We start from the raw sequence: 22,900 nt of genomic DNA, 5'->3' as shown, positions 1-22,900 counted from the left end.
GAAGTACATAACTATAGAGCAACCTAAGTAGGATTATCAGCCAAGGCAGACTTTGTGGTCAAATGTTAGAGTAGACTGCATTATGGTCACTAGATGGAGCAGAGGATCATAGTAAAGATGTATTTATTTCCTACTATTATTATTATTACACAGTATTTATACAGCGCCAACGGTTTGCTCAGTGCTGTACATTATAATGGGGAACAGTACACGAGACAGTACAAAACAATACAATATAATACACGAGGGGTTTGAGGGCCCTGCTCCTTGGAGCTTACAATCTAGGAGGGAGGGGAGAGTGGTACAGGAGGAAATAGCTGTGGGGGATGGAGTGGTGGGGAGAGCGGAGGAGATCAGCAGTTAGGTGAGGGCGGGGTAGGCTTCTCTGAAGAGATGGGTTTTCAGGGTGCGTCTAAAGCTGAGGAGGGTAGGTGACAGTCTGATGGATTGGGGTAGGGAGTTCCAGAGGATGGGGGAAGCCCTGGAGAAATCCTGGAGACGGGCATGGGAGGAGGAGACCAGGGAACTAGAGAGTAGGAGGTCTTGTGAGGAGCAGAGAGTACGTTTTGGGTGGTAGATGGATATCAGGTCGGTGATGTAGTTTGGGGCAGCGTTATGAACAGCTTTGTACGTCAATGGTAATAATTTGAATTTTATGCATTGGGCAATCGGACGCCAGTGGAGGGATTGGCAGAGAGGGGTGGCGGATACGGAGCCTAGGATTGTCAGCGCCATCTATTTGCCATAATGCGGTATTTTTCTGATTCACACTATTCTGTATGAAGAACATCATTCGGCCCGGAGAGTAAATAGCCTAATATTCATTTTTGCACCTACTCACACAGAATGAATGTACATGTGACTTCACAGGACCAAGAACTCTGCAATTCTTAAAAAAAACAAAAAAAACCATACCTACAAAGATGAACTGCACCAATGGTGTGGAATTACAGTCTATGCATGCAGCCAGGGGTGTCCCTGGTGACCATCAAAATAAAGAAAAAAAAAACCCAAAGGGTTGCAGCACATTGGTCTAAATATGTATTGCTTATTGCTGTCATTTTTATTTTTTGAATGAGCAATACATTTAGCTGCAGGTCCTTTGCTTATTTTTTTTTTCATTAAAAAAAGTTGGATTTGATAAAGTGGAACAACGCTAAATCTGAGCACCACAAACCAAAAACTATTACTTAACCACTTACCCTCCAGAGAATTTACCCCCCTTCCTGACCAGGCCATTTTTTGCAATACAGCGCTGAGTTAGTGTAACTGACAATTGCGTGGTCATGCAACGCTGCACCTAAATGACATTTATGTCCTTTTTTCCCACAAATAGAGCTTTATTTTGGTGGTATTTGATCACCTGTGCATTTTTCATTATTTGCGCTATAAACAAAAAAAGACTGAAAATTTGGGAAAAAAACAATATTTTTGACTTTTTGCTATAAAACATGTCCAGAAAAAAAATTTTAAAAATCAAATTTCGGCATAATTTTAGGCCAAAATGTATTCTGCGACATGTCTTTGCTAAAAAAAAATCCCAATACGTGTAAATTAATTGGTTTACGTGAAAGTTATAGCTTCTACAAATGGCGGTATATATACTGGAATGTTTTTTTTTTTTTAATAGTAATGGCGGTGATCAGCGACCTACTGTGGCGAGCATTCTGACACTGGGGGCATTCTGACTAACTGCCACTGACATCCCCAGTGACACCAATACAGTGATCAGTGCTAAATAAAGCACTGACACTGTACTGATGGCACTGGGCAGGAAGGAGTTAACATGAGGGGTGATCAAAGTGTTAACTGTGTGCTGTTTTATTGCTTAAGCACACTGCTATGCAGAGACATACAAATCAGTGTGCAGAATCTGACAGGGGAGAGATCTGTATTGTTTACATACAGTTCTCTCCCCCATTGGAAATCCTCGGAGATCGCCGGGTGCTGGTGGGGAATCTCCGGCTGGGATTGACAGCCTAGGCCATGAATAGGGTGCACGTGCACCTCCTACCCAGAACGGCAAAATCATGTATATATATGTGATTTTGCACACCCGGGCTGCCCTGTAGCCGTATTTCTGCTATAGGGCGGCAAGGAAGTGGTTAATTAACTATATAATTCATTTTTCATATACAAAACAAACTCCTCCATCCATGTCTCCATCCTTTATTTTTCTGAGAAATCAGTTTGAAAAATATCCCCCCCCCAGCATTTCTGGACTATCTTGAGTAAGAGCAGATGGTTCATGTGGAATTTACTCCCAGGAATTCATCTGCCCTTAGCTCAGGAATGCAGGCAGCAGGGTGTGCTTAGCTGAGAAAACCTCCTCCCCTCCTGAGAACTCCTGGGATGTATGACGTCATTAGCCTAGGCATGGAAACCAGGAAGTAACTAAAAAAAGTTAAAAACAAGTAAATATGATATACTTTCCTATCTATTTACTAATGACAGTAGTATAAGGACTACAAATAGGCCATGTTGATTAAGAAAGTGAAGTTCTGCTTTAATACATCAGTGGTTCATATAGTGAACTCGGTGTAGAGCTATTCACCCTGAGGTCATCACAGAGGACAAGGGGGCACTCTTTACGTCTGGAGGAAAAGAAATGTAATCTCCAAACACAGAAAGGTTTCTTCACAGTGAGAGCTGTGAAAATGTGGAATAGACTCCCTCAAGAGTTGGTTCTGGCCAGCTCAGTGGATTGCTTTAAAAAAGTCCTGGATTCTTTCCTAGATACACAGAATATAACTGGATACTAACATTTATAGGTAAAGTTGATCCAGGGAATATCCGATTGCCTCTCGGGGGATCAGGAAGGAATTTTTTCCCTGCAGGAGCAAATTGGATCATGCTTTGCTGGGCTTTTTGCTTTCCTCTGGATCAACTGTGGGTATAGGATTATAATTTTGTTATTATTTTATTTTGTATGGTTGAACTGGTGGGCTTTTGTCTTTTTTCAGCCAGACTAACTATGCAAGTGAAAGCTTAAATTATGATGCCCTCCCTGGACTTCTAGCAAATCTGAATATACAAAAAGCAGACTAGTGCGCCACCTTCTGGCTGCATAGAAGACTGCATGATGCACAGTTTATATATATATATATACAGTAATACCTCGGTTTATGAATTTAATCCGTTCTGCGGGACTTTTTGTGAAATATTCATAAACTGAAATGCAGTTTACCATAGGAATGCACTGAAAACAAATTAATCCGTTCTGGAGGTCAGAAAAAAGTAAAAAAAAAAATCTGTTTAAAACTCTTTATAAAGTGCACTTTAAAGGCATGAATACTGTACAGGGACATGATTAAAAAAAAATGTGTAAATGCATTGAAAACCAATTAATCCGTTCGTGTTGCGAAAAAAAATGTGTAAACCGAGCCTTTATTTTCAATGGATTTTGATTTGTAAACCAAACAGGAACAATTGAGTTCTGACGTGATACTTTTTTTTATTTGCACTAACATACAATTTTGGGGACAAGCTTTCGGGGTATGTCCCCTTCTTCAAGGTCCAGGCAGTACTGGATTTGATTTGTAAACCAAACATTACATTAACCGTTCGTATTTGTATATATATAGAGAGAGTTAATTAACATTTACTATATAGTAGATAGTATTTATTTTATTGATGATTATCTGACATGAGAGCTGGAACTTTCACGTGTCTTCGAATATCGATCTTTATGACGCTATTGATCAGTATGACAACTCGCGCATGCGTGTTATCTCATTCCACTAGTAGCCCACGTGATGACATCCAGGTCCCACAATTCCTCCAGGTTTACGCACGCAACACCCGCAATATAACCACACCCCCAAGGAGGCGGGCCTGTAGATTCTATTGGCTGTAATGGCACTCAAACCCCGCCCGATCCTATTGTGGGTCGTGGTTACAGAAAATACACTGAGGTGGAGGTGGTTTCTTGCGCACGTGATATTCACCGACCAATTAGCTGTCAGTAGACGGCGATCCGCCGCACGGAGGAGGAAGTTGTTGTCGGAGCGGAGGGCGAGTGACGGGAGAGCTGAGCGATGACTCGTGAGTGTGTGAGGAGGAGGAAGAGTGAGGGGAGAGCGGGGGGTACACCGGGCGGAGGAGGACAGAGGCGCCGTCGTCTAGGCCCGAGGCTGCGGCCTCAGTGGTGCCACGTCAGAGCTGTGTGGGGGTCCCTGGAGCAGATGGAGGTGAGGGGGGACGGCGGTGTGTGATAGGGCAGGGCCATGGAGACCACACCCCCTCAGGTGAGCCTGCAGGAATTCGGTGCAAGGGTGACAACACCTACTGTACTTTATGTATGTGGGAGAAGCGTTGTCACCCTAGGACAGGAAGTTAATCAGGACTACACCTTCCTGTGCTATGGGGGGTGTTCTGTAGTGCACAGAGCTAGGAATAATGAAACTTTTTTTGTTTGTTTTAAATTCTTTTACAGAGATTATCGGGGTGTACAGGCTCCCCCAACATGGAGTGTGATGGATACACGTGCAGGAATAAGTCCTCATGCACTCTGGACGTTTGCCCAATGCTGGTAGCGTTAGCTGCGTGAAGTCGCGTTAGATTTCCAGCGGTTTTGTATCGCCGTTTATCTGCGTTAGTGTTTTTAAGTGTTTAATCCCCGTAGATAGAGCAGCAGATACGTCCCATCATAGCAGTAGGTGTAGAGCTCCCTTCACCCCGGGGCCCCGACCAGCATCAGTCCCGTATAACTCCATACAGGTGTGCAGAGAGACAGGAAGGAGGAAAGAAAAACGATGCAACTGGTAATGTCTGCCTGCCGGGGACACTCCTCACATACATGTTACAATCAGTGTTCATACTAGAAAATGACTCCGAGCCCCCCTCCCCCCGCCTGGACATCATCTGTTTCCTGAAAGCAGAAGCCCCGGAGAATAAAATGGTGGCTGCTGCAATCTTAATTAAGGCTTGGTTCACATCTGTGCGGGTGGTGCCGCTGTGGATCTGCACGAAAATCCTTGCAGCTGCACCACCCGCACAGAGGAATCCGGACCCGTGGGTGCCATTGGTTCTGATGGCACGCTGCCCACACTGGAAGACGCAACTGTACTGGGAACTAAATGGGCTCTTGTGCCCGTGCTAAACGCGGGCCACATATATGTGCACCGGGGCTAAAACCTCATCCCTTTTTCTTTATTTCACCAAGAAATTGGGTAATGTGTTTATGTGCCCTAAAAGTAAAGGGGACGTTCTGCTTTCTGTCCTCTCCCCCTCCCAACACCTTTAGGCTTTTGTTAGGGGGGGTGTTGGTACATAGTTTTGTTACATAGTTGTGTTAGGTTCCCGCTACACCCTGATTGCCAAGAGTACAACCATTCAGTCACCTCTACAGGCTCAACATCCCCCCCCCCCCCCCAACCTCTCCTGGGCAGCATGGTACCGCCACCACCTGGTGATTACTCAGAGGGGAGGAATGTCCATCCACACCCGGCTCCCCTCTGTGATGTAAGAGGATCTCCTCACTTCCTGTTTTGGTTTGATGTTTACAAGCCGTTACCAGGGTTACCAGGTAGTTCAGCATCTGATTAACCACTTGCCCTCCAGAGGATTTACCCCCCTTCCTGACCAGGCCATTTTTATGTGTTACGGCGCTGCATTACTGACAATTGCGCGGTCATGCAAATCTGCACCGTAATTAATTTTTTTTTTTTTTCCCCCCCACGAATAGAGCTTTCTTTCGGTGGTATTTGAACGCCTGTGCGTTTTTTTTTTGTTTGGTTTTGGTGTTTTGTTTTTTGCGCTATAAAAAAAACTGGAAATTGAGAAAAAAAAAAACCAATATTTTTTGACTTTTTGCTATTAACTACCTTCCGTCCAGCCGTTGTACATAAACGGCTGGACGGTGGCAGTGCAGGGTCGGGTGGCCGTTTATAAACGGCCTCCCCGCCCCCTGCTTGTGCGCGCTCCCTGGGAACACGCAGCACTGCGATCCGGTGCCCACTGTGTCCTCCGGACACAGTGAAACACAGATCGTTGTATGGGACCTCACACAGAGGTCCCGATCATGTGATCACTGATTAGCCAATCAGTGATCACATGCAGAGTAGTAAGCAAGATGTCACCTTTGACATCATTGCTTACTACATGTGAAATCTGTGAATGATCACAGTGGTCACATGGTACAAGGCTATTCACAACAGCCTTGTACCATGTGACAAGCTGTGACCAATCACAGCTCTCACAGTAGCTCTCAATGGCTGCAAGAATGCAGCCAGAGAGAGAAATGATTGCTTTTACAGCCTTTATGGGTGTAAAAGCAATCGGTGTGTAAAAAAAAAAAAAAAAAAAAAAAAATCTTCATCACCCCCCACAAGTAGTACAGTGTCACCATGGTGACACTGTACTGCTAGGGTGACAGTATGACAGTAAAAAAAAAAATGTAAAAAAAAAAGTTTAAAAATTATAATTTTTGGTTATAAACTAATTTGGTTTTTTTTTTTTTACTAAAAAGATAACGGAATAAATTTTGGCCAAGATTTATGATGAAATATTTTTTATTTGCAAAATTGTATAAGAAAAACACTTTTATTCAAAATTTGTGGACTTTTTCATTTAGCAAAAAAATATAATTCCCAGTGGTGCATAAATACCACCAAAATAAAGTGACACCAATACAGTGATCAGTGGTAAAAAAAAAAAAAAGCACTGACACTGTACTAATGGCACTGGGCAGGAAAGGGTTAACATGAGGGGCGATCAAAGGGTTAACTGTGTGCTGGGAATGTTTAAGGCTCCATGCACAGGGGGCGTTTTAATAATGCTGGTAACTTTAGCTGTGTAAGAAAGAAGCTAAAAATTTAAATATTTATTAGCTGTGTAAAGTCACACCTTTTGCAATTTTTAGAGTTTTATTTGACCAAAAACAAAATATATTTTTTTAGTCAGAAAAACATCCAAAAACATGGGTGTGCTGCAATTTACCGCATTTTTCAGCGTTAGAGCGTTTTTACATCTAAAATACTCCTCTAGAAACCCACTAGTTCTGGGGGTTTTTTTTCCAGTCAAAAAACGATTACAATCTATGTGCATGGACACATAGGATAACATGCTGGGGAGTTCACTGGCTGTAGAAAAAAATGTCAAAAGCCAAAAAAGCAGCTGTAAAACATCCAGTGTGCATGAGAACTTACTAGGGGGCGGTGTGTTGGTGCTTCACTGTAAACACACTGCTCTGGATGGCTGTGCTCTGCACAGCCATCCAGAGCAGTGTGCCGGAGCCGACAGGGAGGAGAACTGTTAGTAAACAAAACAGTCCACCTCCCTGTCAGAGATGCTCGGTAAGCATCGGCACCAGTGGGTAATCACCAGCCAGGACCCGGTGATTGATGGCCAGTAATTAAAAATTGCGTATATATAAGTGATTTTGCGCACCCATGCCGCCTTGTAGCAGTATTTCTGCTATAGGGCGGTCAGGAAGCGGTTAACCACTGATGCGACCAGTGATGTCACGGTATGTCTCTGGACTTTGTGTTTATACCATGATGATGTCTGCAGCTGCAGGTATCATCCCAGTATTGTTTTTGAGCAGCCAGCGGTTGGCTTTCTTGTAAAAGAAATCCTAAGAGCTATTTAGCTGCTGGATTGCTTTTACAAGCAGTGGGAGGGGATGTCCCTGCCTTTCGCTGCTCTCTGGAGCTCTCCTGTCCCACCGTAAGACACAAACATTCCGACAGCTTACCATAGAGGTAATTGGAGACCGGAAAAGCTCTGATCATCTCTATGTAAGAAAACAGGAGCGGCGGAGCATTTCATCACATGCGGTTTTGCAGCTGTAAACATACCCTTAGGGGTTTGAAGAAACCATCAGATCCTGCCAATATTGGTATGACCTGAAGCTTTTAAGGGCAGAGGAGAGACCTGGGGTCTACCAGACCCCAGATCTCTCAGTAAAGAGTACCTGTTACTGTCTATTGCTATCACAGAGGATATTTGTAACAAAAGTGATAAATTTAAAAAAAAATATATAAAATTTAAAAAAATTAAAACTCCCCCTCGCTCACGTACAAAGGCAAACGCACACATGAGGTATCACTGCGAAGAATTGGAGATGATCAGAGGTCTAGTGATCTGATCAGAAGAATTGTGGTGATCTGAGGTGTGAAGGTGCAGGACTTTTGATCGGAGTTCTGGGGGTTCAAGAAATGGGGCTTATCTGAGGCCTGAAGGAGCAGGAATTGGGGCTGATCTGAGGCCTGAAGGAGCAGGAATTGGGGCTGATCTGAGGCCTGAAGGAGCAGGAATTGGGGCTGATCTGAGGCCTGAAGGCATAGGAATCGGATCTAGGGCAGTAATTCTAGCACTAGAACTCCTGTGTAACTCCAGTGTAAAGTGGTAACCTGAAAAGGCATTTAGAGCGTGGATAATAAAGTTTACATCGCCTACCACCGTTGCATGGGCGTACACAATTTTAAAGCGTGACGTGTTTGGTATCTATTTATCCGGCGTAACATCATCCTTTAAATTTTATCAAACAGTTGGGTATTATTTTGTGGGTTTTTTTTTTCTGTTATTGTGTTTGAAAAACCACGGCACAAATACCATGTGACATAAAAAAAATTGCAACACCACCCAATTTATTCTCTAGAGCTTGTATATAATGTTGGGGGTTCTAAGTAATTTTGTAGAAAAATACAGATTTTTGCATGTAAACAAAGTGTCAGAATAGGCCTGGTCTTCAAGTGGTTAAACCGAGGGCAGAGGAGAGATCTGGGGTCTAATATCCCTCCATAAGAGAACCTGTCATGCTTATTGTTATCACAAGGGATGTTGTTCATCATTTGTGATAGCAATAAGGTTGATTAAAATTATAGGAACAGTGCAAAAAAAAAAAAATAAGTAAAGCACCCACCTTATTACCTAATTTTAATTTACACGAACACAATAAAATACCCAATTGTTCGATAGAATATAAAGATGTTATGTTGAGTAAATGGATACCAAACATGTCATGCTTTAAAATTGCGTCCGCCCATGGAACAGCGCCAAATTACAGTACCTAAGAGAAAAAAAAATCTCCATTGGCAACACTTTAAAAGCCTTTCCAAGTTACCAGATTTGAGCTACAGAGGAGGTCTGGCGCTAAAATTATTGCTCTCACTCTGATGTTTCGATGCAATTCCTCACTAGTGTGGTGTGATCGCCATTTACATACGTGTGTGGCAGGAACAACATCTGCTCTCTCACTGTGTGCCTAGGGCTGGATGCCTCTGGATGTGTCCTTGCTGGGCTTTCCAATCGCACAGGAAAGGCGGCGCCAGGAGGGGGGTGGGACACCCTTCTGCCATCTGTAAACGTAATCCAGCGGTTTGTTAGCTGCTCAGATTACTTTTATTTTGTAGGAAATTGCCAGGGCTTGCTGCAGCGATGACCGAAATATCGCCCTTCTCGTCCAAGGACATTTATAAGTTTACCTTGGACGGGAAGTGGTTAAAGTGTATTTTTTCCAAGAAATTTGTTCTAAAAAATGGCTGCTGAAATATTGTGCAACAAAAAAAAAATTGCAACAACCACCATTTTATTCCCCGGGGCCTCTGCTTAAAAAAACCCCCAAAACATAATGATTGGGTGTTCTGAAATGCCAGAATTGGCGTGGGGGTAAAGTGGTTAAAACTATAGACAACTTTATGTTTTAATGTTTGTGGACTGTCTTTTTATTTTAATAACTTGTTTGTCCATTTTAAAGTGATTTTAAGAGAAATCCATTCAGTGTTTAGAAATGTTTGAGCAGTTTGTAAATATGTTTTGTTATTGTGCAGGTGGAAACCAGCGTGAGCTTGCTCGAGCAAAGAATCTAAAGAAACATCAGGATAAATCGAAGAAGCCGGATGATGGATTATCAGCTGCGGCACGAAAGCAGAGGTATTTGAGTGATGATCTATTTCTGCTACAACACAGCACAAGCGCAGAATATTATTAACATTAAAGCTGGGTGCCATTCAGAGAACGCTTTGCATTTTTCTCAATGAATGCAGTGATCTCTGATTGAACAAGCTAGAGAGGTGTCACAGGGATGTTCAATCGGCGAGAGGTTTGCATTCATTGAGAAAATGCATAGTGTTCTCTAAATGGTACCTGTGCTGAGTGAGCGACCTAGTCGAGCAGACTCTTAATACGTGACCCAGAAGGCAGCAGCAATCACTAGTTTTCACAGGGATGCCACAGGTAGGGAACATGCATAGTTATTTTGGTCCAAGCTGGATAGCCATGCCTGGAAATAATCTTTAACCACCTCCCACCCGCCATATAAGGAAATGACAGGAGGACGGTGGCTCTCTTGTTCTGGGAGGACGTCATATGACGTCCTCACGTTCTAGCTGCACGTTTGCCCCCAAGGGCCCTGGGACACAGCGGATAACCGATCGCAGTAAAGAGCCAATGACATAGGGTCTATCATGTGATCAGCTGTGTCCAATCACAGCTGATTGCATGTAAATAGAAATTGCCGGTTATCTACAGTCCTCTCCTCGCGCTGACAGCGCGTGAGGAGAGCTGGTAAGCGGCATTCCTCAGAGGGAACATGTACACAAGGCACTGATGATCAGTGTAGCCCCATAGTTGCCACCTGTCAGTGCCCATAATTGCTGCCCGTCAGTGCCACCTATCAATGCTGCCTATCCATGTTTGTCAGTGCCATGTATGAGTGCTGTCTATCAGTGCAGCCTCATTAGCGCATATCAGTAAAGGAGAAAAATGATTTACAAAATTTTATAACAGAAACTAAAACTTTTTTTTTTTTCTTCAAAATTTTCAGTCTTTTTTTAAAGACTCTGTTTTAAAAATGATAAAAATTTTGTTTGGGTACAGTGTTGCGTGACTGCACAGTTGTCATTCAAAGTGCGACAGTGCTGAAAGCTGAAATTTGGCCTGGGCAGGAAGGGGGTAAAAGTGCCGGTGGTTAAAGGGATAATTCACCTTCACCAAAAGTGAAGCCTCTGCAGGTAAGGGGTGTCTGTTGATAAAAAGAAACTCTGCAGCTCTGACTAAAGTTGAATAATGTCCTTGCTATAGGTGTAGGCCATTTTATGTACCTCATGAAGCTTGGCTGGAATACTCCCTATCTACCCCTGCCTGTCAGTGGTTAATGTGATCTGAGCCACACATGTGCAGCTCTGGCCACGTTTGCGGCCTGCTCTGTGTGCTATGGCGATGTGATTCCAGTGCGCATGTGCAGAAATAGGGTTACCTCACCCCAGCCATTCAAGTGGCTAAAGATACAGAACTTAGAAGGAAGACCAGGTGTGGATTGAGGATCCAAGGACCAAGGGGAGCTCTGACAACTCAGAGCTGGAGGACTCTATGCAGGGAAGTCTGTCATAATGTACTAGTATGCACTGCATATGATTTAAACCTGTAAAGGTTCACTTCCCCCCTCCAATACTTTTCTACCACTTTAAACACTGTAGAGTAGCCTTTCTCAACCACTCTACCCTAGAGGAACTCTTGAAACCATTTTCAGATCTTGGGCACCCCCTGCCACAACCAATTCATTAGGGGGTTAATGGGAAGAATATCTCTTAAATTGGGGGTCAGTGGCGATCAGAACGTTCCCCTTACAGACAGGTAAAAAGATCATTGGCGTAATGCTGCTCTGCAGTGGCTTTGTCCCCCAAACGTTACAGGCACCATCACATGGGGAGGTCAGTCAACAGCTCATAAAACCTCTAGCAAACTCTGGAGGAACCTTAGGGTTTCATGAAACCCTAGTTGACAGTGGCTGCTGTAGAGCCTTAGGCTGGCATGTCTACATCTGAGGCCCTTGGTCCAAACTTAAAGTGGATGTAAACCCTTACATATACTCAGTGAAGTGACTGGCCTCAGCTGATATGCAGAGATTAAACAAATCCTCCTACATAAGTTGTACCTGTCTACCTGCAGTCATCTCTTCTCTACATCCAAAGTTCAGAATGTATAAAGCTTGTCTGAGCTGTCTGAAAACAGGGAGCAGAGAGCTGAAATTACACACTGCTGAGCTCCGTAAAGAGATCTCTAAGAACTGATTGGCGGTAAAGGACACACCCCCCTTCACGCAGGGTAGCAGAGCTGAGACTGTCAAGCTGCTGGAGATCCCTCCTCTGTCACCATTTTTCTCTTGGTGTCAGGGAAAACTTGTCAGAAGTGATTCCTGCTAACAGAGAAACAAAGCGGGAGACAGAGTTGACACGATGACAGAAATGACTAAGGGGTTTGTTTACTAAAGCTGGTTCACTCAGAATCTTGTGCACTTCTGCATAGAAACCAGCTTACAGTTTTTATTGCTAAAGCTTAATTCAGCAAGCTGAGGCTAGAAGCTGATTGGCTACCATGCACAGGTGCATGAGGTTCTGAGTGGATCAGCTTTAGTAAATAAACCATTAATGCTCTTGAGACAAGTAGAGGGATATGCTTTGTTCATATTTCATGTTAGAAGTTTACCGCCACTTTACAACTTGATAGAGGTGAGTGGTGGTAAGATATAGGGCTTCATGTGAAACTGGAGTTATACTTTTTTTTTTCTGTCTTCTTTCACTTATTCTAGAGATGCTCAGATAATGCAGGAAAAGCAGAAAAAGGCAATGGAGAAAAAGGACGACCCAAAATAGCATCTGTGGAACGCTGCGTGACTAAAGGCAGAAGATGACCTGAAGATCTATCATTCAGACCATGAAAAAAACATTCGACTAAATGGTTTTGTTTGCCCAGATGCAGTAATTTTTTTTCCTCGCTGTGCATTGTTCCCAGCCATTTCTTTGTCAAAAAAAACTAGTAGCGTAAAACTTTTCTGCCACATGTACATATTATAAATATACACCACTTAATCCCAAACCTGCACAAAATTCAGGCCCCTTTTTTACCTTTTAGCTTTTTCTGCATGCTGATCTACAAATGATTAAGTCAGCTATTGCAAATACCTGTCACTGAGTTTATCTCTGAACAAGGTGCTTTTACCATGACTGAAGTAACCTGTCATTTTTGTATTCACGGTAGACCTTGTCAAATATTTAATAAAGTGACTTTTTTTCCGTGAAAACTTTAAGTGTCTTTTGTAGATTTTAAGGGACCAGTCTAAAAGTTGGGAAATCTTGTTTCTGTATGATCACTTTTTGAATATAGAAAGGATTAAAAAGATCTGTGCAGGTCAGTGGGATACAGTGGCTACATTAACACTGGTGCTGCTTACAATTTGACATCTGTAACACTCACTGTCTGCCTTCTGAGACATACATCCAGACGGATGTCAAATTAGGAGCAATGGCTGTGTCCATAAATGGAACTGCCTGTATGGGGATTATTATTATACAGGATTTATTTAGCGCCAACAGTTTGCTAAGCACTTTACAATATAACGGGAGACAATACAGTTCAATACAAGAGGGATTTGAGGGCTCTGCTCTGCATCGAATAACTTTTACATGGATGTACACTGAAGTAGGCATGCTTCATATTTTTTTTTTTTTTCCACTTACAAGAATTAAGCGTGCATGAAATGTGTCTGTCCCATAACAAAGGAGGTTGGGGATAAAACAAACTTTGCTAAAGAAGTGTCTTTAGGCAGTATATGCAGTAGCCGAGTGCAGAGAGTATAGATCCATTCACATAGACATCCTATCACAACTGCCTGTTCGTTTTTTCAGGTGGATCTGAAGGGTATAACAGTGTGTGGTATGTATGGGGGAGGGTATGACACAGGACTCCATGGATAGTAGGAGAGTGGCTAGTGTTTGGCAGCACACAGCATGTACAATAGAACTTAGAATCCCTGTGCTCAAATACCATTAATTTTATTAACATTAAGACCACCCAGCATTATCCATCAAGATCCATTGGATTCCACTACACCTCTGAAGGTATACTTGGCACCAAGCCACCAGCAGCAGATCCTTTTAAGTCCTGTAAGCTGAGATGTGGGGTTGTTTTTTCAGCACATCACACAGATGCTTGATTGTATAGAGATTTGGAGGCCAAGTCAACACCTTTAAACTCATATTCCGCAAACCATTCTTGAATTTATCAGACCAGGCCATTTTCTTCCAGTGCTCAATTCTGATTCCTGCTTGCCCATCGTAGGAGCTTTTGGCTGTGGGCACCGATCAGCATAGGTACCCTGACTGGTCTGCAGCTACGCAGCCCCATATGCAACAAATGCAACAAACCGTGATGCTTTGTATGTTCTGTCACCTTTCTATTGGAACCAGCATTAACATTTTTTCAGTAGTTTGAGCTCCAGTAGTTCTTCTAATGGATCAGAGTTCACAAGCCAGCCTCCATTCCCCACATACATCAGTGATCCTTGGCTGCCATGACCGTCGCCAGTTTTCCTTCCTTGGATCACTTTTGGTCGGTCCTGCCAACTGCAGACATGAACATCCTACGAGAGCCTCGTTTTAGAGTTGCTTTGGCCCATTCTTCTAACCATCACAGTTTGGACCTTGTCAGAGTTGCTCAAACCTCTACAAAGAAACAAATAACTGTGCTCAAGTGTTAAACTATCTAAAATGGAAAACGTGTTAAAATAATATATAACATGTATTGACAAAATATTATGCAACTTCACAAAATGCTACTGTACTGAGGCTACAGGTCGGGTGAGAGGGTTCCATACCCAGATCATCAAAAGTTGCAAGTGACTGTTCAATTGTTCCTTTCAGTTCAGCACACCTTACATTTGTGGCTTATCACACTGAGGCCCAGACTGTCTAGCTTACTGCGGCCTTCTGATTAGTGCTTTATTAGCATCCTAAGCCGCAGGACTTTGCTACAGTATATGCACCCTGCGTAAAGAATCACATTAGCGTCTCTTTTCAAGTCTCTAATGCCCAAGGAACTTGCTTCTTCAGACTAGCTCACTACTTTTTGAGGAGTCCACCTCTGCTAAAGTCTGCTTCTGTCCTTTTTACAATCTAAGTAAATCTTTGTCTTCACCCTTTTGTATTAGAGATTTCATTTAAATTCAGCATTACTTTGAAGGACGAGTTTTCCTTTTCTTAGACTACAGCACCTTGAGCGAAACTTGCTTTCACACAAGGAAAAAAAATCTGAACCTTAACGTGCACCAACTAGGGCCCCATCGAGCGCACAGAAGATTGGACACTTGCTAAAAAGAGATACCTAAAAGGGGACATTGTTGCTTTTCACCAGAGATTTCACCTTCAGCATTAAACCCAGTCACCAGCAACTGAGAGCCCAAAAGTGAGTTAGTCTGACAGTTTGATAATTTCTCCCAGCTCTCTTGGGTAGAGATATCTCAGAGGCTGGTACTGATGTTAAATTCTGATTCTGCAGGACATTTGGGAGTTGCTTAAAGTGATACTGTGTTACAATATTTTGTTGAACCTTTTAAAGCATTTAACTTATATTGCATGCTCATCTACTGGTATCTTTTGTTGTGCTTGCACTCTTATTATTCTGACCTCAGTCTAACCAGAAAACGTCTGCACCCTAGACTGTTTATTTTATGGTTCCAAGCCAGGGTGTCCTCTTGGTCAAATGTTTACAGTGGTGTCGGCAGGGGTTGAGCTTCCAAAGCAGGTTCTGGGCAGACTGGGTACCCAAAAAAACTTTGACTCTTAAAGAGGTAGCGCTACATTTACAACCTTGATTACCACTTTTAAGATTGGAATAAGAAGGACCCTTTTCTAATTAATTTGGTCTAGATCTACAGAAAGTTGAATGTTATTGATATTGTTATGCCAAGAAACATTCCTTTAACCTCCCTGGCGGTCTGATTATGTCAATATTTTTGAATGTCAAAGCAGTACAGTGTTTTGCATGGAAAATTGTTTTTTTATATTATAGGTCTGTAATTCTTAGGAATAACTCACTTAAATCTGTCCAAACGAGTCTAGTAAACATCCCGGGTATGATAAAGTTTGAAACCCAAAATCATAAATTATAATTATAAAAAATAATATAATTAATTCAATAACGTAATCAAACCAAAAACACTGAATTTTGAAACTGAGCACCAAGTTCACACATCACTGAGCTTAGTTCAAGAATAGTCGCTTTCAGTGTCTGATGATGAATTTCCCCACGAATCACTATCGCACAATTCTGCAAGTGGTTCTAAATCACTATCACTGTTCTCTAGCTGGCCTAAAACTGCTTTTTGGATGCTGAGGACATTCTCAGGTTTCCAGGCAGAAAGAACAGTAACAGTGCAAGGCAGGGCATGGGACAAAACTGAGGTGAAACGGTTTGATACAGTAATGTAATCCTAACAGATTACAATGTATTGTGTGTATGTCATGTTTTTGTTTACTTTTTTTGAATCTCCCACCGGTTCCGCTCCCTGTGTTGTGGCGCTTGCAGGGAAGGGACCCCAGAGGACATCGGGGGATCGCAGGGACAAGGTAAGTTACACTACAGTGTAATCCCGAGTGTGGTTTGGGGTTACCGCTTTTGGTACTGAAAATTAACCCCAAGCCACACACGGGATTACTGCCAGGGAGGTTAAAATGGTTGCAATTTTAGCTGGCATAGCTATGTGTGGGATATACACAAAAAGACAACCGATAATCCCCCCTGACTTTTATCTGTTTAGTTTGCTCCCTTACCCACTTGCCCTTTCTAATCTTTGGTCATGTTTATAAAGACCTTTTTACCCTCAAACAGAAACAAATTAAGGCAGAATGGGCTCCTAGGCAAGGTAGTAGTTTTAACCTCCCATCCCTGACTAGAATTGATATGGATTTACACAAGGAAGGTGTCCCATTTGTACTGTCTGTATTGGCATGACCCCAATAGACACAAACTCCCTTGTAAATTTACAGGCAGGTGCACAGCTATGACCAATTGCCCTAACCCGCTAGTTTAGTGCAAGAGCATGAAGGTTGTAGCTGGGACCCCTTGACATACACTGGTCCTAGGTTCCCGATTAGGGTTGCCTTGTGGATGATCTGGCTCTATGCTGGTTGATGTGCTCTGTATGTGGAGGACAAAGTACATTCTGTATATAAGAAAATTATAGGAAATCATGCATTTCATGCAAAAGGCTTCTTTCTTGTTTGCAAATTCACAGTGCTCATCATGACTGCCATTGGCTAATGCTAAATTAGGATGTTATGTACCAAAATGCATTTCCATGTGCACATGACAACTTCCGTTTACCATAAGAGATAATGGCAGAATCTCAATGTGTCAGGAACAGACACTGTACAGGTTAGTACCAGGGGCGGACTTACCATCTGGAAACTCGGGCACTGTCCGAGAGCCCGGGGTCAGTAGGGGGCCCCATGAGATGCCCCTGGTACCTTTTTCATAGGCTTTTTTGAGTTTGGGTAAGGACACAGGGGACCCATGAGTTAGTCCGCCCCTGGTTAGTACAAGCTTGGTCTAAAAAGAGGAACAGTAGAAGAAAAGCAGACAAACATAAGATATACCAACACTCCAAATGCATAGACTGGTGCACTGTTTAATATTAATTTGACGTGAGGCAAGAATTTAGAATACTCCTACAAATCTCCTTTTTTAAAAAGATTACTTGGCTATCTGAAATGCTGACCATGGCTAAAATGGTTTCAGTATATTTTCTGAGTCATGACCTAAAACCAGTGTGCATTTGCTCAGAAGCAACAGTGTTGATTATTAACAGCAAATAGACTGGTCACTTTGAAAGAGAAATTGCATCTTGGAAAGGAATTTTACCCACAGCGTAGTGAATGAGGTGAAATTCCACTTTGCAAAGAATACCCATTCATGTGGAAGGAAAATAATAAAAAAAACAGCATGTTTGCTTGCAGATGATTGGATGATGGAAGTTAGAACTTCACCTCATTCACTAAGCTCTTGGGTAACGTTTCCATTACAAAGCGAACAGTCTTAATTGCTTATTGTAAAACAACCCCAATGACAAACTGAAACCAGAGACTCCGCTGCCATTACTGCAGGCACGTTATATTATTTGACGACTGTTGCTGTACGTTCTATTTAACAGTCAGTTTACAAAGATTATCAACTGGGTCTTTGCTCCTAAATATTGCTAGCTTCTATGGCTATTGTTGGAATATTTAGAAACAATTCAATAGCTTTAATAGCCACTTCTGAAAAAGTGATGAGCCAAGCTGAACATGGATGACCCTACACTTCAAATCCTACCCCAGATAACTATCAAAGCTGTTTTCCAAAAAAAGAGGAAACACAAATTCCTTTCTGCGACAACACATTAGGATGCATTTGCTTTATACTAACCAAAAAATCTGTGTTCCCCAATAAAGCTGGGAGGCTATTGGCTTATCTAGCCAAACCAGAATACAGCCCAACAGCTGAATCTAGAAATATAGACCACCTAGGGAACAAATACACCCAAACACCACAAATTCTGGATGCCCTCACATCCTTTTATGTGCAATTACACTGTATATCTCTACTGCCTGGTATACACTAGTACAGTGGTCTCCAAACTTTCTAAACAAAGGGCCAGTTTACCGTTGTTCAAACTTTAAGGGGGCCGCACTGTGGCCAGTGGGAGTAGAAAATGTACTGGCTTCAAGGAGTAAACCGTGCCCCATATTTGGTATTGGGGGGGGGGGGGGGGGGATAGTGCCCCATCATTGGTATCAATCGAAGAAATGGTGCCCCATCATTGGTGTCAATGGGAGGAATAGTGCCCCATTATTGATGTCAGTGGCAGGAGCTATGCCCTACTGTTGCTGACAGTGGGGGGATAATGCCCCAAGAGCTGGATAACAGCAAGCAAAGGGCCACATTCAGCCCCCAGGCCCCAGTTTGGAGACCACTGCACTAGAGAAATTAAGTTCTTGTGTAAATTATCCCTATTCCCATCACTATCATCAAGTGCTAAGGAGGACTTGCAATACCCCATTTACAAAGAAATGACCTTCAGTACCCAATTTACAAAACTTTCAATTTCTAAACTCCTAACTAGAAAACACTTGGTTTTGGATGGGTTTCCAGCAGATTGGTATGGTACATATAACACATTGTCTAACAGCGACCAGACGTATAGGTAGGGCCACCTTTGTTAATATTTTTAGTTACAATTTACAACATTCCCATGTTAACTCTGAGAGCTGTGTGATGGTCTTTTTAGATAGACACAAAGCAGTTGATGGAGTGTAGTAGCTCTATTGTTTACAAATCCTCCCCTCCCATGAATCTGGACCTAACCTGATAAGCTGGGTCGAATGTAAAGTTCTTCTTTGGCCAGAATCAGCTATGCAGTCTTCGTTCACTATTTTCAGAGGTAAGACATTGGGCTGCCTTCTGCCCCCAATACTTTTTTGCATTGGCAATGGAATCCCTTGCAATCCTGGTTTGTATCCCACCTAGATTTGAAAGCTTATGCATAAACTCCCTAGAGAAATGTATCTCACTGTACACAGACAATACTATCCTATATTTGGCAGACCCAGATCACTCCTATTCCAATGTTTTAGATATTTTCAGACATATTTGCCTTTAGATGGGTTTTATCCAGTGGATGCAGCTCCATCTAGGTACCTGGTGCCCAACATGTGGCCTGCAGGCCCTCTGTGGGTCCAGGTTACTTGGAAGCAGTTAGGCAGCAGAGTGACAGCAAGATGCAGAGTGCTGGAATGCTGTCTGTGTTCTGGCACTCAACACAGAAATAAAGATTGTATTGTGGGAGGTGTACAAGTACTACTGGGCACAGTACAATTAATTTCTGTCCTACGGATGGAGAAAGAGAAGCACATGGTAAGGTAATGACCACCAATGGGGGATGGGGGGGTTAATTTGCAATGCCACTGACCACCAATATGGTGGGGTTAACTCACTGCCATTGACCACTAATTCTAGGGGAGGGGGATTAACTTCCACTCTACTAACTACTAATGCAGCAGGTGGTGGGGGAGTTAACTATCACTGCCACTGATCACAATGCATTGGTGGGGCATGGGGGTTGGCTTTTGCTGCCACTGACCACAAATAACGGCATTTGTACTTAAAAAGGTATCCCATTCTCTTTGTATTTCTTTCATTGTGAACTGCCTGGACCTTGAAGAAGGGGACATACCCCGAAAGCTTGTCCTCAAAATGATATGTTAGTGCAAATAAAAAAAGTATCACGTCAGTACTCAATTGTTTCATTGTGTGAAATACTTAATAATCCTGACAGTATTTTTGCTTTCCTAGCCCACTGTCAGCTAACATCACTCAGCTGGTCTGGGCTCAGAAAAGATCCTGACTTTAAAGTCAGAATCCAACTAGATGCCTGGACTGGCAACTGCCTCAGCCTCTCACTGAGCCGCTGAGAGTGAGAGCCTTAGCAAGCCACTCTGCCCCCTACACAGCCCAGTGCTCCAGTGAACGCTGGAGGGGCAGAGCAGAGAGCCAGTGACTGATAGTTGCCGCTCTTTGCTTACTGAAGACCAAGAATTGAGCGACCAGGGGTATTTGATTGCTCAGTTCTAGGTCTTAGAGGTGACGGGGGACTGATGCTGCATCCAGCTAGGCGAGTATGAATGTTTGCTTTTTTTTTTTAAGCCCACACTTCTCTTTTTAAAGGGGAAGCAGGTTGTGTTTTCCTGATGCATTCTAAGCAACCTCCACTTTTCAGGGGCTGCACAACTCAGCAAAGACCAGCACTCAAAGAAGCCACATTGTGCCTGCAGTCTCTGATCCACAGTAGATGTGCAACATAATTGACTTATTGCACCCGCTATCACGTCCCTTTTTGTAAAGTGGTGGGACATAAGACCTTGATGAAGCCTGTGTGTGTTTCCCATTAGAGATTGCTAAAATATATGTAAGCCAAATCCTTAAAATCTAAGTAGTATAGGCAAATACAAACAGTGCAGCATGTTGTCCACATAAAAGTCAACAGTGCAGACTTGAAGACAAATTATTTTTTTAATCTGTAGCTTTATTCAAAGAAAACCTGGTAATCCTACCCTGAAAGACCTTGTGCAGGCCCTTTCCCTCCGATTGAGACTGCAAGTGGCAATTGTAAGACACAATGCATAGGCATGGTCCACTGTTGTCACCATCAATAATTCCTGAGAAATGCCTTGCATTCATTGCTGGAGTGCATGCATTTACAGCCATGACCAAACATTTTTACAATGGCACAAATATTAATTTTCACAAAGTCTACTTACTTAGTTCTTATGATGGCAATTTGCATATACTCCAGAATGTTATGAAGAGTGAACAAATTAATTGCGATTAATTGCAAAGTCCTTCTTTGCCATGAAAATGAACTTAATTCCAAAAAAAATTTCCATTGCAGTTCAGCCCTGCCACAAAAGGACCAGCTGACATCATGTCAGTGATTCTCTCATTAACACAGGTGTCAGTGTTGATGATGACAAGGCTGGAGATCACTCTGTCATGCTGACTGAGTTAGAATAACAGACTGGAAGCTTTAAAAGGAGGGTGGCGCTTGTAATCATTGTTCTTCCTCTGTCAACCATGGTTACCTGCAAGGAAACACGTGCAGTCATAATTGCTTTGAACAAAAAGGGGATTCACAGACAAGTATATTAATGCTACTAAGATTGCACCTAAATCAACCATTTATCAGATCATCAAGAACTTCAAGAAGAGAGGTTCAATTGTTGTGAAGAAGGCTTCAGGACGCCCAAGAAAGTCCAGTAAGCGCCAGAACTGTCTCCTAAAGTTGATTCAGCTGCAGGATTGGGGCACCACCAGTGGAGAGCTTGCTCAGGAATGGCAGTAGGCAGGAGTGAGTGCATCTGCACGCACTGTGAGGTGAAGTCTCTTGGAGGATGGCCTAGTGTCAAGAAGGGTAGCAAAGAAGCCACTTCTCTCCAAGAAAAACATCAGGGACAGACTGATATTCTGCAAAAGGTATATGGATTGGTCTGTTGAGGACTGGGGTAAAGTCATTTTCTCTAATGAATCCCCTTTTTATTTGTTTGGGGCATCTGGAAAAAGCTTTGTCCGGAGAAGAAAAGGTGAGCACTACCATCAGTCCTGTGTCATTCCAACAGTAAAGCATCCTGAGACCATTCATGTGTGGGGTTGCTTCTCAGCCAAGGGAGTGGGCTCACTCACAATTTTGCCTAAGAATGCAGCCATGAATAAAGAATGGTACAAAAACATCCTCCGAGAACAGCTTCTCCCAATCAGTTTGGTGATGAACAATGCCTTTTCCAGCATGATGGAGGACCTTGCCATAAGGCAAATGTGAAAACTAAGTGGTTGGGGAACAAAATCGAAATTTTGGGTCCATGGGCAGGAAACTCCCCAGACCTTTATCTCATTGAAAACTTGTCAATTCTCAAGAGGCGGCTGAACAAAAAAAACCCACAAATTCTGACAAACTCCAAGCACTGATCATGCAAGAATGGGCTGCCATCAGTCAGGATGTGACCCAGAAGTTGACCGATAGCATGTCAGGGCAAACTGCAGAGGTGTTGAAAAAGAAGGGTCAAAACTGCAAATATTGACTGCATAAACATAATGTAATTGTCAAGAAAAGCCTTTGACACTTATGAAATGCTTGTAATTATACTTCAGTATACCACAGTAACATCTGACAAAAAGATCTCAAAACACTGAAGCAGCAGACTTTGTGAAAATTAATATTTGTGTCATTCTAAAGCTTATGGCCACAACTGTAGATAGGTGGCTGCAGAGAGGCTTCAGGAGATAAATAGCACTGAGGGGCAATAAAGGATGAAAAATTGATTAAAAGAAGTATTTTCATTAAAAAGGGGCATTTGTTTATGATATACAGTGCTTTAGCAAAATGTATTTCAGTCACTTAGGGTTTGCAGTGGGAAAAATAATTCTTTGATCCCTTGCAGATTTTGTACGTTTGCCCACTTACATCTATGATAAAAAATTATAGACCCTTCATTTCTTTGTATTTTAAATGATAGAAACAGAATATCAACCGAAAATCCAGAAACAAACACGATACAAATGTTATAAATTGAGTTGTAGTTCAGTAAGTAAA

The 22,900-nt window shown here is 42.6% G+C and overlaps 2 protein-coding genes across 2 annotated transcripts in view; one reads left to right on the top strand and one right to left on the bottom strand.

The window, feature by feature from the left end:
* The first annotated feature begins 3,888 nt into the window (after positions 1–3,888).
* SERF2 (small EDRK-rich factor 2) lies at positions 3,889–13,024 on the top strand. The gene is made up of 3 exons (XM_089689388.1): positions 3,889–4,044; positions 9,774–9,876; positions 12,533–13,024. Exons 1-3 carry the CDS (start codon positions 4,038–4,040, stop codon positions 12,594–12,596), a joined length of 174 nt encoding a protein of 57 aa, XP_089545514.1. The 5' UTR covers positions 3,889–4,037; the 3' UTR covers positions 12,597–13,024.
* The window catches only part of CUNH15orf40 (chromosome unknown C15orf40 homolog), a 32,330-nt gene continuing 22,014 nt past the window's right edge, over positions 12,585–22,900 (bottom strand). Inside the window, exon 5 of the transcript XR_016314867.1 lies at positions 12,585–14,444. The gene's annotated coding sequence lies outside the window, so the exon portion shown is untranslated. The remainder of the gene's footprint in view (positions 14,445–22,900) is intronic.

The sequence above is a fragment of the Staurois parvus genome, unplaced genomic scaffold (genome assembly GCF_062004578.1).
Source record: "Staurois parvus isolate SC_StPar_1 unplaced genomic scaffold, SC_StPar_1.0 ptg000472l, whole genome shotgun sequence".
Lineage (NCBI taxonomy): Eukaryota > Metazoa > Chordata > Amphibia > Anura > Ranidae > Staurois > Staurois parvus.
This window is presented reverse-complemented; position numbering and strand designations above follow the sequence as displayed.